This window comes from Sinocyclocheilus grahami, unplaced genomic scaffold, assembly GCF_001515645.1.
Source record: "Sinocyclocheilus grahami isolate Dianchi unplaced genomic scaffold, SAMN03320097.WGS_v1.1 scaffold1034.1, whole genome shotgun sequence".
In the NCBI taxonomy this organism is placed as follows: domain Eukaryota; kingdom Metazoa; phylum Chordata; class Actinopteri; order Cypriniformes; family Cyprinidae; genus Sinocyclocheilus; species Sinocyclocheilus grahami.
Window position 1 is genome coordinate 424790 of NW_015506213.1, and position 11468 is coordinate 436257.

At 41.4% G+C, this 11468-nt stretch overlaps 1 protein-coding gene across 1 annotated transcript in view; it reads left to right on the forward strand.

The window, feature by feature from the left end:
- The window catches only part of ddx21 (DEAD (Asp-Glu-Ala-Asp) box helicase 21), a 13200-nt gene that overhangs the window by 899 nt on the left and 833 nt on the right, over window positions 1-11468 (forward strand). Inside the window, exons 2-16 of the mRNA XM_016251197.1 lie at window positions 307-444; window positions 531-659; window positions 1392-1464; window positions 1548-1726; window positions 3211-3328; window positions 3488-3673; window positions 4911-5056; window positions 5563-5712; window positions 6624-6785; window positions 7028-7147; window positions 7899-7972; window positions 8064-8223; window positions 8351-8485; window positions 11120-11164; window positions 11292-11428. Coding sequence (XP_016106683.1) covers window positions 307-444; window positions 531-659; window positions 1392-1464; window positions 1548-1726; window positions 3211-3328; window positions 3488-3673; window positions 4911-5056; window positions 5563-5712; window positions 6624-6785; window positions 7028-7147; window positions 7899-7972; window positions 8064-8223; window positions 8351-8485; window positions 11120-11164; window positions 11292-11428 — 1952 coding nt within the window. The remainder of the gene's footprint in view (window positions 1-306; window positions 445-530; window positions 660-1391; window positions 1465-1547; window positions 1727-3210; window positions 3329-3487; window positions 3674-4910; window positions 5057-5562; window positions 5713-6623; window positions 6786-7027; window positions 7148-7898; window positions 7973-8063; window positions 8224-8350; window positions 8486-11119; window positions 11165-11291; window positions 11429-11468) is intronic.

The following is an 11468-nucleotide window of genomic DNA, read 5'->3' on the forward strand; positions in this document are numbered from 1 at the left end:
CTCTCTCTCACACACACACTCTCTCTCTCTCTCACACACACACTCTCTCTCTCACACACACACACTCTCTCTCTCACACACACACACTCTCTCACACGCTCTCACACACTCACTCACTCACTCACTCACACACTCTCACACACACACTCTCTCTCACACACTCACTCTCACTCTCACACACACACACACACTCTCTCACACACACACACACACACTCTCTCACACACACACACTAGATATTAAGTAAAGATCACTGACACATCCCTGCTAGATGAACCTCTCGTTTTTTGTCTTTTAATTCTCCAGAAAAAGAAAAAGAAAATGAAAGAACCGAAACAGGTGGCAGATGAGTGTGATCCACCGACTCCCAAGAAGAGAAAGGCTGAGAAGATGCCCACCGAATCCACAGACACGAACGGAAACACGGACACAATCCAGATCAAGGTAACGGCTTTCTTCTGATTTCAGATCTCATGGAAGTCATAATCATTGTTCTGGAGCACGTGTCTTTAACTGACATCTCTGTGCAGCTGAAGAAGAAGAAGAAGAAGGCAAATGTGGAGGACGTGATGGGCAACGGAGAGCCTGATAAAGCATGTGTGTCAGCTGTAGATACGCCTGGACCGTCCAGCGAGGACTCAGACAGCGAGCGCGAGAAAGTGTGTACAAGCCTTTATTCCTCTGCTTCTGCTCCGAGTGAGCTGCTCTGGGGCCAGCCGTTCAGACAGAACCCGAGCAGATTCTGGCCATCACATCACTTCTAGAAAATGGGTTGTTCAAAAGAAGCAAAGCATTCTGAATTCAGATTAGATCTGGGTTTTGATCTGGATTAAATCCTCAGGTTGTGTTGTTCAAAACGCTTAGTAAGATTGGGATACGTAATTATCCCCAAAATAAACGGGATTATTCTGATCCCAGCAGAAGAGTGGATTTCAGGAACAAAAATGTAATACAACTTTAAAACTAGTCCAAAAAATACAGCATTTGTAACATGCAATATATCCCCAAATCTCTAAACCGCTGTCAATATCAATAAAAATAGTACATTTAATTTAAAGTTAGTTTTTTTAAATCATTGATTGTAAACTACAATCACAATCATCAGAGATGGAGCAGTCAGAAGTAGATATTTGTGTAAATGCAATGCAAAACACTGGTATTTTCCCCCATCAGCATGTCCCTTTAGGGGCTCCGTAGAGCTCTAGTAATCCAGATTTGGAAATCTGAAATGGTGTGTATCTGGATCAGGGTGATCCAATCCAGTTTTGCTTTGAAAAACCTGCACTAAAGTAAGATGGGTTCCCTGATCCTGGATCGCAGAACATGGGATTTCCAAATCCAGCTGAACATCTGGCCCCTGGTGATTTCTGACGATCTGCTCGTGTCTTTAGGAAACCCCGGAGCAGAAAGAAGGAGCCTTCTCCAACTTCCGGATCTCGCAGAACACCATCACACTGCTGCGGGGTAACGCTGCACACACGGCCTGCAGGGGGATCTGCTGAAATATGCACTGGGACTGTGTTGTGAAATATCTCTCTTTCTTTTAGCCCGTGGTGTTTCGTATCTCTTCGACATCCAAGTGAAGACCTTTAACTCGGTGTATGATGGGAAGGATGTCATTGGCCAGGCGAGGACCGGCACGGGGAAGACCTTCTCGTTCGCTGTCCCTCTGGTGGAGAAGCTGCAGTCCGCAGCGGAGGACAGGAGAAGAGGCCGGGCCCCGAAGGTACTGCGGTCATATGTGTGTCAGTGCACGATAAACACAGGCTCATGCTGTAAACCACTGCTTTTAAAACGCCATGAGTGCTGCTCTAAAAGTGCACTCGTGAAGATGCTGCTGTTCTGAAAAACACACGATCAATGTTACTGCTTTAATTTACTTTTGATGAGTAACCCAGAAATCGTGCACAGTCACTATTCGCAAATCACAGCAAGACGTAAAAATGCTTTTAATGCGAGTTTAAGTTCATTCTCATTCAGTGTTTTAAATGCATGATGCTTAGTGAGGCCCTGGAAAGTGTGAGCAAGCCTCATTTATGTCATTTATTTAAAAAAAATGTTTTAAGGCTGATTTATACTTCTACGTCGGACATAAGTCACAGCCAGTACACCATCATCTTTTTGCCCAAATGTAGGCTACTATACAAAAGAAAAAATCTAACAATGCTTTAAAGACATTAAAGTATTTTTGAAAGATATTTGAAAATGTTTACTGCATTGTTAAAAAAAAAGAGCTTGTGTAAAATTGCGTTTTGAGGAAGAAGAAAAAACACGTCACGTCACAATTTATTATTACATTCAGAAATAATGCAAGCTAAAATGCCGGTAGGCTAAAGCAAAATGTAAACAGTTATTAGTTTCTCTCCACAACAAATCCTGTAAAGTTTAGGCTATAAAAACGTCAATCCAAAAACACATTAATTTAAGGTGAAACTGATGACTACCTCTCTCATTCAGCACAAATCCAAACGATATTTCGCGACGTATCTGGATGCTAAAATATTATTTATTATAGACTAGGCTTTGTACATTCCTCGATGTAAAACATCATCCTTCACTTCGGCTATATCAGCTCAGTGAGGCGCTGGTCACGCCGAATGCAACGGAGCAGTTTATACGTTTCTTTAACTGTACTCTATTTTGATAACAAACAGGCTGCAATGTCACAAAAATATGTTGTGTCTGTGTGCGCGTGAAACATTCAAAACGGTCAAGATTTGCAGAATAAAGAAAGCTACTTTCTGCCGTCTCGTTTTCCTTTCCGAGAACTTCACAACGAACCGTAACTCGGCACATTCTTATCTTTCGTTTTGTTGATCCGTCAATGATTTAAGTGAAATATAGGCCTATATATTCCTTTTTATGTAAGCCTATAGTTTATATGATGAGATGTCAGCGTCACATTTGCATAGACCGTACTACTGGAATTTAATATTTCAAATATTAAATGGAACGATAAAATAACGTTATTAACCGGTTAATGGCCATTTCAAATTTTCGATTCTGTTCGGAACTATAACATTTGATTTAGTTTCTGGTTCTGTCAATTTCGTTCGTTTCCGGTTTTTGTTCTTGTTCCTTGAACCGGTTCAGAGCCCTGCGTAGAAATGGTGCCTGTTTGTTTTTTTGGGATCTTGAGAAATGAATTTGGTTGAATGTGTGCACAGTTTTGTCCAGTATGATAGGAATGTGTGATGTGTGTCCACACAGGTGCTGGTTCTGACGCCGACTCGTGAGCTCGCCATTCAGGTGGCCAAAGACTTCAAAGACGTCACCAGGAGACTCTCTGTTACGTGCTTCTACGGAGGAAGCTCATACAACCCACAACGTAGGGCTTTAATCATCATAGTAATGACTGTAACTGAATGATCAGTGACAGAAAAGCATCTGTAGTTTAATTCAGTTGGAAGAAAGAATGGAAAAATAAATACAGAACTACAGTTTGGAGATGTTTAGTAACCTGCTGATTGACTTGTTGTGGCATCAGTGGAAGCGATCCGCAATGGCATCGACGTACTGGTGGGCACGCCGGGTCGAATCCGAGACCATCTGCAGAATAACAAGCTGGATCTGTCTCAGCTGAAGCACGTGGTGCTGGACGAGGTGGACCAGATGCTGGACATGGGCTTCGCCGAGCAGGTGGAGGAGATCCTCTCTCTGTCCTATAAGAAAGGTAACCACACGTCTGATGCTCCCGTTCACATTGTGTTCGTCCCGCGAGAAACTATAAGCTAAACCACCCAGAGTCATGTAAGATCTACATTAGGGCGATTTGGGGAAAATATCAAATATTGCAAATGTTTCTTTTTTTTTGACGGATATTGCGATTTTATTTTTGCAAAGTCAAGCTTCAGCTTAATATTGTCAGTAGTGTGCAGCACAGTATGGGCTTCGTCACATCACAGAAATTCTTATGGTTTCCATTAAAACAATTCCTTTTTGTCGTGTGTTTTGGGCATTATTCCAATAGGAATTACTGTTGTTCTGTTGTTTCCCATCTGCCAGATTACATCCCACCAATAGAATCCGTCAGATACCAGTAGACACCATTATAGCTTACATTAAAGCCAATATAACCCCCTTAAATCCATTACGTTTCCTATTGTGTTTTGGGAGGGGTTCTATTGTTGTTTTTCTGCAGGGAATCCTACCTTTTTTGTTTGGTGTCTGTCATTTCGAAGCCGAAGTAATCTCATATTACATACGTTTTCTTTAGTATTAATTTGCCTAACTCTCTCCCGCTTTCTGTTAGTTGTTGTTTTAATGGTGGGTGTTTATTCGGTTGGCTAGAGTAGTGCTGATTGGGGAGAATGGAGGTGCGCTCGCTCTATTGCTTAGTAAGACTCAAGGCTGGCAGTACATAGATGCAAACTACTCACCTTTCAGTGACAACTCAGTTTTTTGAGATCAAAATAGGTCACGTATGAGATTTGCTTGGATTCAATGAGAAAGTGGGGGAGTAATATCTAAAAAGGGTAATGGTTTATGCATTTGAGGGCTGAGATGTGGGAACGCTGAAGAGAGTGTAAGCAGAGTCTAATATTATAATATTCATCTTTTATAACATGGGATTTTGGCCAAATATATTCAATCTTGATTTTATATTCAATCTTGAGTTTGTTTGTTGTGAAAAATTACAGTTTTGGACACATAAGGCCATAACAAATATTTGTAAAAATACCTTAAAGTAACTAGAAGTGAAACACATCTCTAAAAGAAAGTCTGAGCAATGTTCCCCCCTCAGCTGTTTGCATCTCAGAGTAATATCGTGTCCACATCGCAGGCTTAGCGATTAGCAAATCTCAACGTCTCATCACGATTCCGATTAACGGCACAGCCAGAATGTACGTCATGTTTCCAGAAAGTCTCTTTGCATCTCTGAGCAGGATTTCTGAACTCTTCTCGTGTAGATGCAGAGGAGAAGCCGCAGACGCTGCTGTTCTCAGCGACGTGTCCCTCCTGGGTTTACGACGTGGCCAAGAAATACATGCGCTCTCAGTTCATCCATGTGGATCTCATCGGGAAGAAGACCCAGAAAGCCGCCACCACAGTCGAGGTAATGCAGTGAGCCTGCTTTGTGAAAATGTGGGAATGCTCCCAACATGAGTCAGTAAATCTAATGGTGCTCGTTAGTCAGAATAAAGAATACATGTGGTTTGAAAACAAAAACGGGTAGTTAAATGATATCTTCAGCTAGATCTGTCACAGTGTGTCTACAACATTACATCACAATAACACAATTTCATAATTATGCCCCGTCATCAGAAGAGGATAGATCCAAAGGTCTCTGTAAAGTCAGCCGAGGGTTTCCTCCTCTAGGTGGCGACAGTGTCATTTACATATTTGCATCTAATGTGATGAAGGACAAGAAAATTGCATGCAAAACTTCATTCTGCTTCAGGACAAACGTCTCATTGCCTTTGTGATTTGCCGTTTGTATTTATTTATTTTATTGCAGTGTGTAACTGATTTGTAATGATGAATTATTGCTGTCATTCATCCATTATATCGCGCAGTTCTAGTGTTTATTGAATCGTTCGATGCTTGTGTTCTGGCGCGCAGCACCTGGCGATCGCGTGTCACTGGTCTCAGCGGGCGTCTGTCATCGGCGACGTCGTTCAGGTGTACAGCGGCAGCCACGGCCGGACCATCGTCTTCTGCGAGACCAAGAGAGACGCCACTGAGCTCTCCATGAACACATCCATCAAACAGGTGCAGCACTGCGCACACCTCACCAGCACTGCCCATGTTTGTACTGATACCCAACGTCATTCTGATCGATGAAGACGAACCTAGTGTTTATATGAACGCTAAATAATGTGATCGGGTTGATGTGTCGCATGCTTCAAGAGCTGATGAGATCTTTAGAGTTTCGAGGAACGTGACGGTCATTTATGACACTACACAAACAACAGCTCGTTCCACGCCTTCACACGATTTCTACTTCATTGCACATGCGCACTAGGGCTGGGACAATAAATCCATGCATCGTGATTCCGAGATCTTCTGAATGCATGGCGATTCTCTCTGGAATGGATTCTGAGCTTAGTTTTTAACAGCAGATGGCACACACTCAAATGCTCACGAAGAAGAGCGCTTGTGCGTTCGGCTGAGTCATGTAAGTTTTTAAGTTGCACATTGGCTTTTAATGGCGCGAGATTAACGTAAACACAGCCCACTGTGAACATCCTTGTAATTCGTTTCAGCCTTTTTGAACTTTATGAATGATTATTTTAGGTTCAGGTGGTGCGCGTGTAAGGGTTTGGAAACCAGCAGAATACGGCTAAAAGCACGCGGCGCCATCTGCTGTTCAAAACTAAGCTCAGAATCGATTCAAGAGACAATCACGATGCCTTTGGAAGATCTCAGAATCGATGCAGAATCATTTCTCGCTTCGCGATGCATCAATGTATTGTCCCAGCCCTAATGCGCAGTACTGTCCTGTTTCGGTTTCCAGTCCGATGAGAGGGTTTACATGTGCTCTCCATTGAGCTAGAAATGATCTGCGGTCAACATGTCAGTGGGATGGATTAAGGTGTTTGCATGAAGGCTTGTCAGTCTGATTGCGAGCATGATTTGCTTGCTGCTGTGTTTAACTCTCCTGTGTCTGTCTGGTGGTTCAGAGCGCGCAGTCGCTGCATGGAGACATCCCTCAGAAGCAGAGAGAGATCACGCTCAAGGGCTTCAGGAGCGGCACGTTCGAGGTGCTGGTGGCCACTAACGTAGCGGCCCGCGGCCTGGACATCCCCGAGGTGGACCTGGTCATTCAGTGCGCTCCTCCAAACGTGCGTCAGTCCCACCGCTGCTGTCCTCTTTTACTTCAATCACACTGGGTTTTATGTTGATTTCCTACACTCCCTAATTCAGTTCTGCTTCTTCTGTTTCCTACATTTGGTAGGTTCTTTTAAATGTTTCTTTCATCTGTATTTTAGCGCATGTTTGTCCTATTCCTTGATGAGTCCCTGCTGATAGGATCTCTGTAGTTTCAGATGCTCTGTAACAGCTTAAGCTTGTGTTGTGAGTGCAGGATGTGGAATCATATATCCATCGGTCTGGACGGACCGGCAGAGCTGGAAGAACAGGCATCTGCATCTGTTTCTACCAGCGCAAGGAGGAGAGCCAGCTCAAGTTTGTGGAGCAGAAAGCGGTGAGACGCCGGCACTGTTAGAGGAGTGAATATGGGTTAACCAACAAATGATAGATAAACCGTGTGATCAGACAGATCTGACCGACAAGATATTTTGTCTGAATTTTAAAAAATTCAAAAAGCTTTATTTTTCTTTTTTATTATTATTATTGTATCATTTAAAATTTGTGATCCTGGAGCACAAACCCACCAAGTCATAAGGGTCATTTTTTTTTTTTTTGAGATTTATGCATCATCTGAAAGCTGAATGAGTAAGCTTTCCATTGATGTATGGTTTGTTAGGATAGGACAATATTTGAAAATCTGGAATCTGAGGGTGCAAAAAAATCTAAATACTGAGAAAATCGTCTTTAAAGTTGTTCAAATGAAGTTCTTAGCAATGCATATTACTAATCAAAAATTAAGTTTTGATATATTTACGGTAGGACATTTACTAAATATCTTCATGGAACATGATCTTTACTTAATATCCTAATGATTTTTGGCATAAAAGAAAAATGGATAATTTTGACCCATACAATGTATTGTTGGCTATTGCTACAAATATACCCGTGCTCCAGGGTCACATTTTAATATGACATAATTGAGGTAAATTGTGACACTTTTATTGAACCAAGATGTCCCAGTTGTCCTGAATCAAGCCCGAATAATGCCTTAGCTGTAAATGAACCACAGTGTCATCAGCTGAGCAAATGATGGCTGGTTAATAGCCGCCTGCGTCGCTAACGTGTCTCGTGTTCGCCTGCTGCAGGGAATCACCTTCAAACGGGTCGGGGTCCCGACGGCCAACGACATCATCCAGTCCTCCAGTAAAGACGCCGTGAGGTCCGAGACACTCAGATTAATCATCACGCTGATGTGCATGCAGAGATTAATGTTTTATTTACCGTGAATGTGATGTACGCTGCTGCTGCAGGTTTCTGGACTCGGTCCCGGCCGTGGCGGTGGGGTATTTCCGCGAGGCGGCGCGTGAACTGATCGAGCAGCGCGGGGCGGAGGAGGCACTGGCGGCAGCCCTCGCTCACATATCAGGAGCCACCAGCCTGGAGCAGAGGTCCCTCATCAGCTCCGATGCCGTACGTCTTCACCTCACACCACAGCAAACACCTCACACAGCACAACTGTCTTTCTACAGTTAATGCAGAGTTATTGAATCAGTGTGAAACTCAGCAGAGGTTTATGAAGCGTGTCTCGTTCTCTCAGGGGTTCTCCACCATGATACTGAACTGCTCTCAAGAAATGCACAACATCGGCTTCGCCTGGCGCGGCCTGAAGGAGCAGCTCGGGGAAGGAATCGATGAGCACATCAAACGCATGACCTTCCTCAAGGGCAGGACGGTACGTGTTTACTGAAGCCAAGACGGCATTTAGTGCTCCTCAGTCAGGATGACATACAGTCGCTGGGATGCATTGCCAAAACGTGTGATTAGAAACTAATGACAGCAAATATGACAGAAAAATTGCACAATTAAAGGAACGTTTATATATTTGAGTTTGCCTGACTCTCAGTAAATCTAAATTAGGGGTGTGATAGTGCATTTTTCTTAATAGATTTCGCTCTCTTTTTTTATTCTGTGGTATGAAAAAGCCCACACTATTCAACATCCAGTTCTCCTATAATAATAATAATAATAATAATAATAAAACGATAATTTTTTAAAATTAAAAAGCATAAACTGATCAGTAGAAGCATGCACACACACTATGCCGTTACAGTGAATATGCATCGAGATATTGCTTGCAACACTAAGGTTTGAGGTAAACATATGGGCGGTTGTAAAGGTGCATTTAACGTCTCAGAACTGTTATTTTAATCGAAATGAATACTCTGAAATATTAATGTGAAATACATGTACACATTTTGATATATGCACACACTAAGGTCAGGACAGGCCTTTATGTAAAGTGGAAATACTCTGCATTTGAATTTAACATTATTAAACATTTACAGTCAGTGTGAGCATCAAATGCAAGTATTGTATGCTAGGAAAAATGCTCACGTGTTGTTCCTACAGTCTCTACATCATATACAAAGACCTCTTGAGCTGCGGATATCACTGATGAGTTTCTGTGCACAGACCTGATGAATAATCAATGATGGATTTTGTTGATCAGTTTTATCAATTACTTGTCCTGTATTATTATTGATTTATTTTCACATATTACTATAACACATTTGCGCATATACCCAAATTCTCACTTAAGGCGCGATATTCTGACTGTTTGTTATTTCTAAATCATGGTAGCATATAAATGACTAAATTAGCAGTGAGACTAGTGGTGTGCGCGATATGTCGTCTGCAATAATATCGTAATTATTGTTTTGACGATGTGCAATTTGACATTGAGTATATTACAAAAACCATTCAAAACACCCCTACAGAGTGCACTCATACGTTACATGAACTCTAGTCTAGTGTGCGTATATTATAGTACGTTCTTTCACTGCATGATTAAATTTATTAAAATACCTTCAGAATGATCACAAATTCAAGACATGGGGGCATTTTTTTCATCCAAAAATTACCATTACACTACTGAGATACTGATTTTTTTTTACGGCCCTTCAATAAAAAAAAGAATTTAAGAGATTTATGTTTTAGACACCATATTTCCTGGTTCTGCATCTCTGAGCAACGTGACAGTGATTCGTTCCTGAATGAATCAGCCGTTTAAATGATTCGGTTCAATCGCAATGACTCACTCATTAACAGTCACTTGCTGCCACCTACTGGCAGTTTTAATTTCACATTTAAAATATCTTTTTATTTAAATAATTTCAAATAACAGTATTCAACGTTTTATGTTTAATATATCAAAACATTATAAATGCATTCATGTCCTGCACTAAACCGTGTGTAAACACATCTAAATGCCTCTTCAGATGCAGCTTCTGTGTTTCTTCTGCATTGCAAAGATGAATTTAGTTGATACTGATTTCATAATACACTGATTAAATGTAGTAATTTGACTGAAAAGATAAAGCACACGTTTAGAAAAAATGGCTTTGTAAAGGTAAAAATGCCCATAAAAGGTACAAATAATTTTAAACTAGAAGTGTAATGATACACACATTGTATTGAACCGTTCGGTACGAGGCTTTCGGTTCGGTACGCATTACAAACCAAACGATTGGTTGGAGTGATCCTATTACATTTGGAAAATAAATTAGCTTGAAGTGTGTGAAATATAATGTACTCCAGGTTGTGATGGTGAGGTAGTTCGTTATAGTTTTCTTTTATTCGCTTTTAAATGGCTTGTAAATGCCTGTGTGCATTTTACTTTCGAATTAGCGTCAATTCGGCGTCAATTGATTAAATGGACAACAACAAGACAGTACGACAAACTCACATTAAACACAGAATGTTTCATTTATTAACAAAACAAGTACAAATACACCATGCTATAGGCCTAATATAAAATAACAAATAACTTAAACACTGAAAATCAGCAAACGCGGTGGAACCAAATAAATAAGAAACCAATGTTAAAAAAGCTTCCAAAATCATCTTGGATAAACGGCAACGGTTAAAATGCCTTAAGATCATATTTTATGATGTTTTAATAATAAAATAATTTAAATTTCTCTGGCATTTCTTTGTGTTTGCTGTATCAGTGACACTGCTGTGTCGTATCAAACCGAACCGTGAATTTTGTGAACCGTTACAACCCTATTTTAATCTTATTGGGAAAGATTAATTTCTGTCACTGCTGTGAACTGACCACCACACAGAATGTGAAAAATATCAAAAACTTTGAGTCAGCTGTCCACGGCAGTCCTTAAGATATCAGCACAATAACACACTCAGCAAAATATCGTCTAATTATCGTCATCGATAAAATCCCAGAAAATATCATTTTTTGTCAATAATGGCACGGCCCTAAGTGAGACTGAGGATCTGCATCTCTGTTTGTTTTTGAGAGTTCAGGGCTTGATTTCTAACGGCTCCTGTGTGTGTGTTTCTCTCTCAGGGTGTGTGTTTCGACGTCCCAGCCAGCAAAGTGAAAGAGATGCAGGTATGACGAAGCGCTTGTAAAGCCACGCTGTGGGGACGTGTCTGTACACACTTCTTTCCCATGTGTTTGAGAGTCGCTGTGCGCGCTCGGGTTTCACTAGCGGAGGCTTGTGTTTGTGTCTCTGCAGGACAGATGGCAGGACGGCGGGCGCTGGCAGCTGAGGCTTGACAAAGCATTAGCTGGAGCTGAAATGAGTTCATGGCGTTGTCAACGGGATCGTTCACCCAAAAAGAACAATTCTGCTAAAGCAATAAGCCCCGAGAAGCCGTGGTTTACAGTGAATTTATAACAGCTAAGGGGTGTT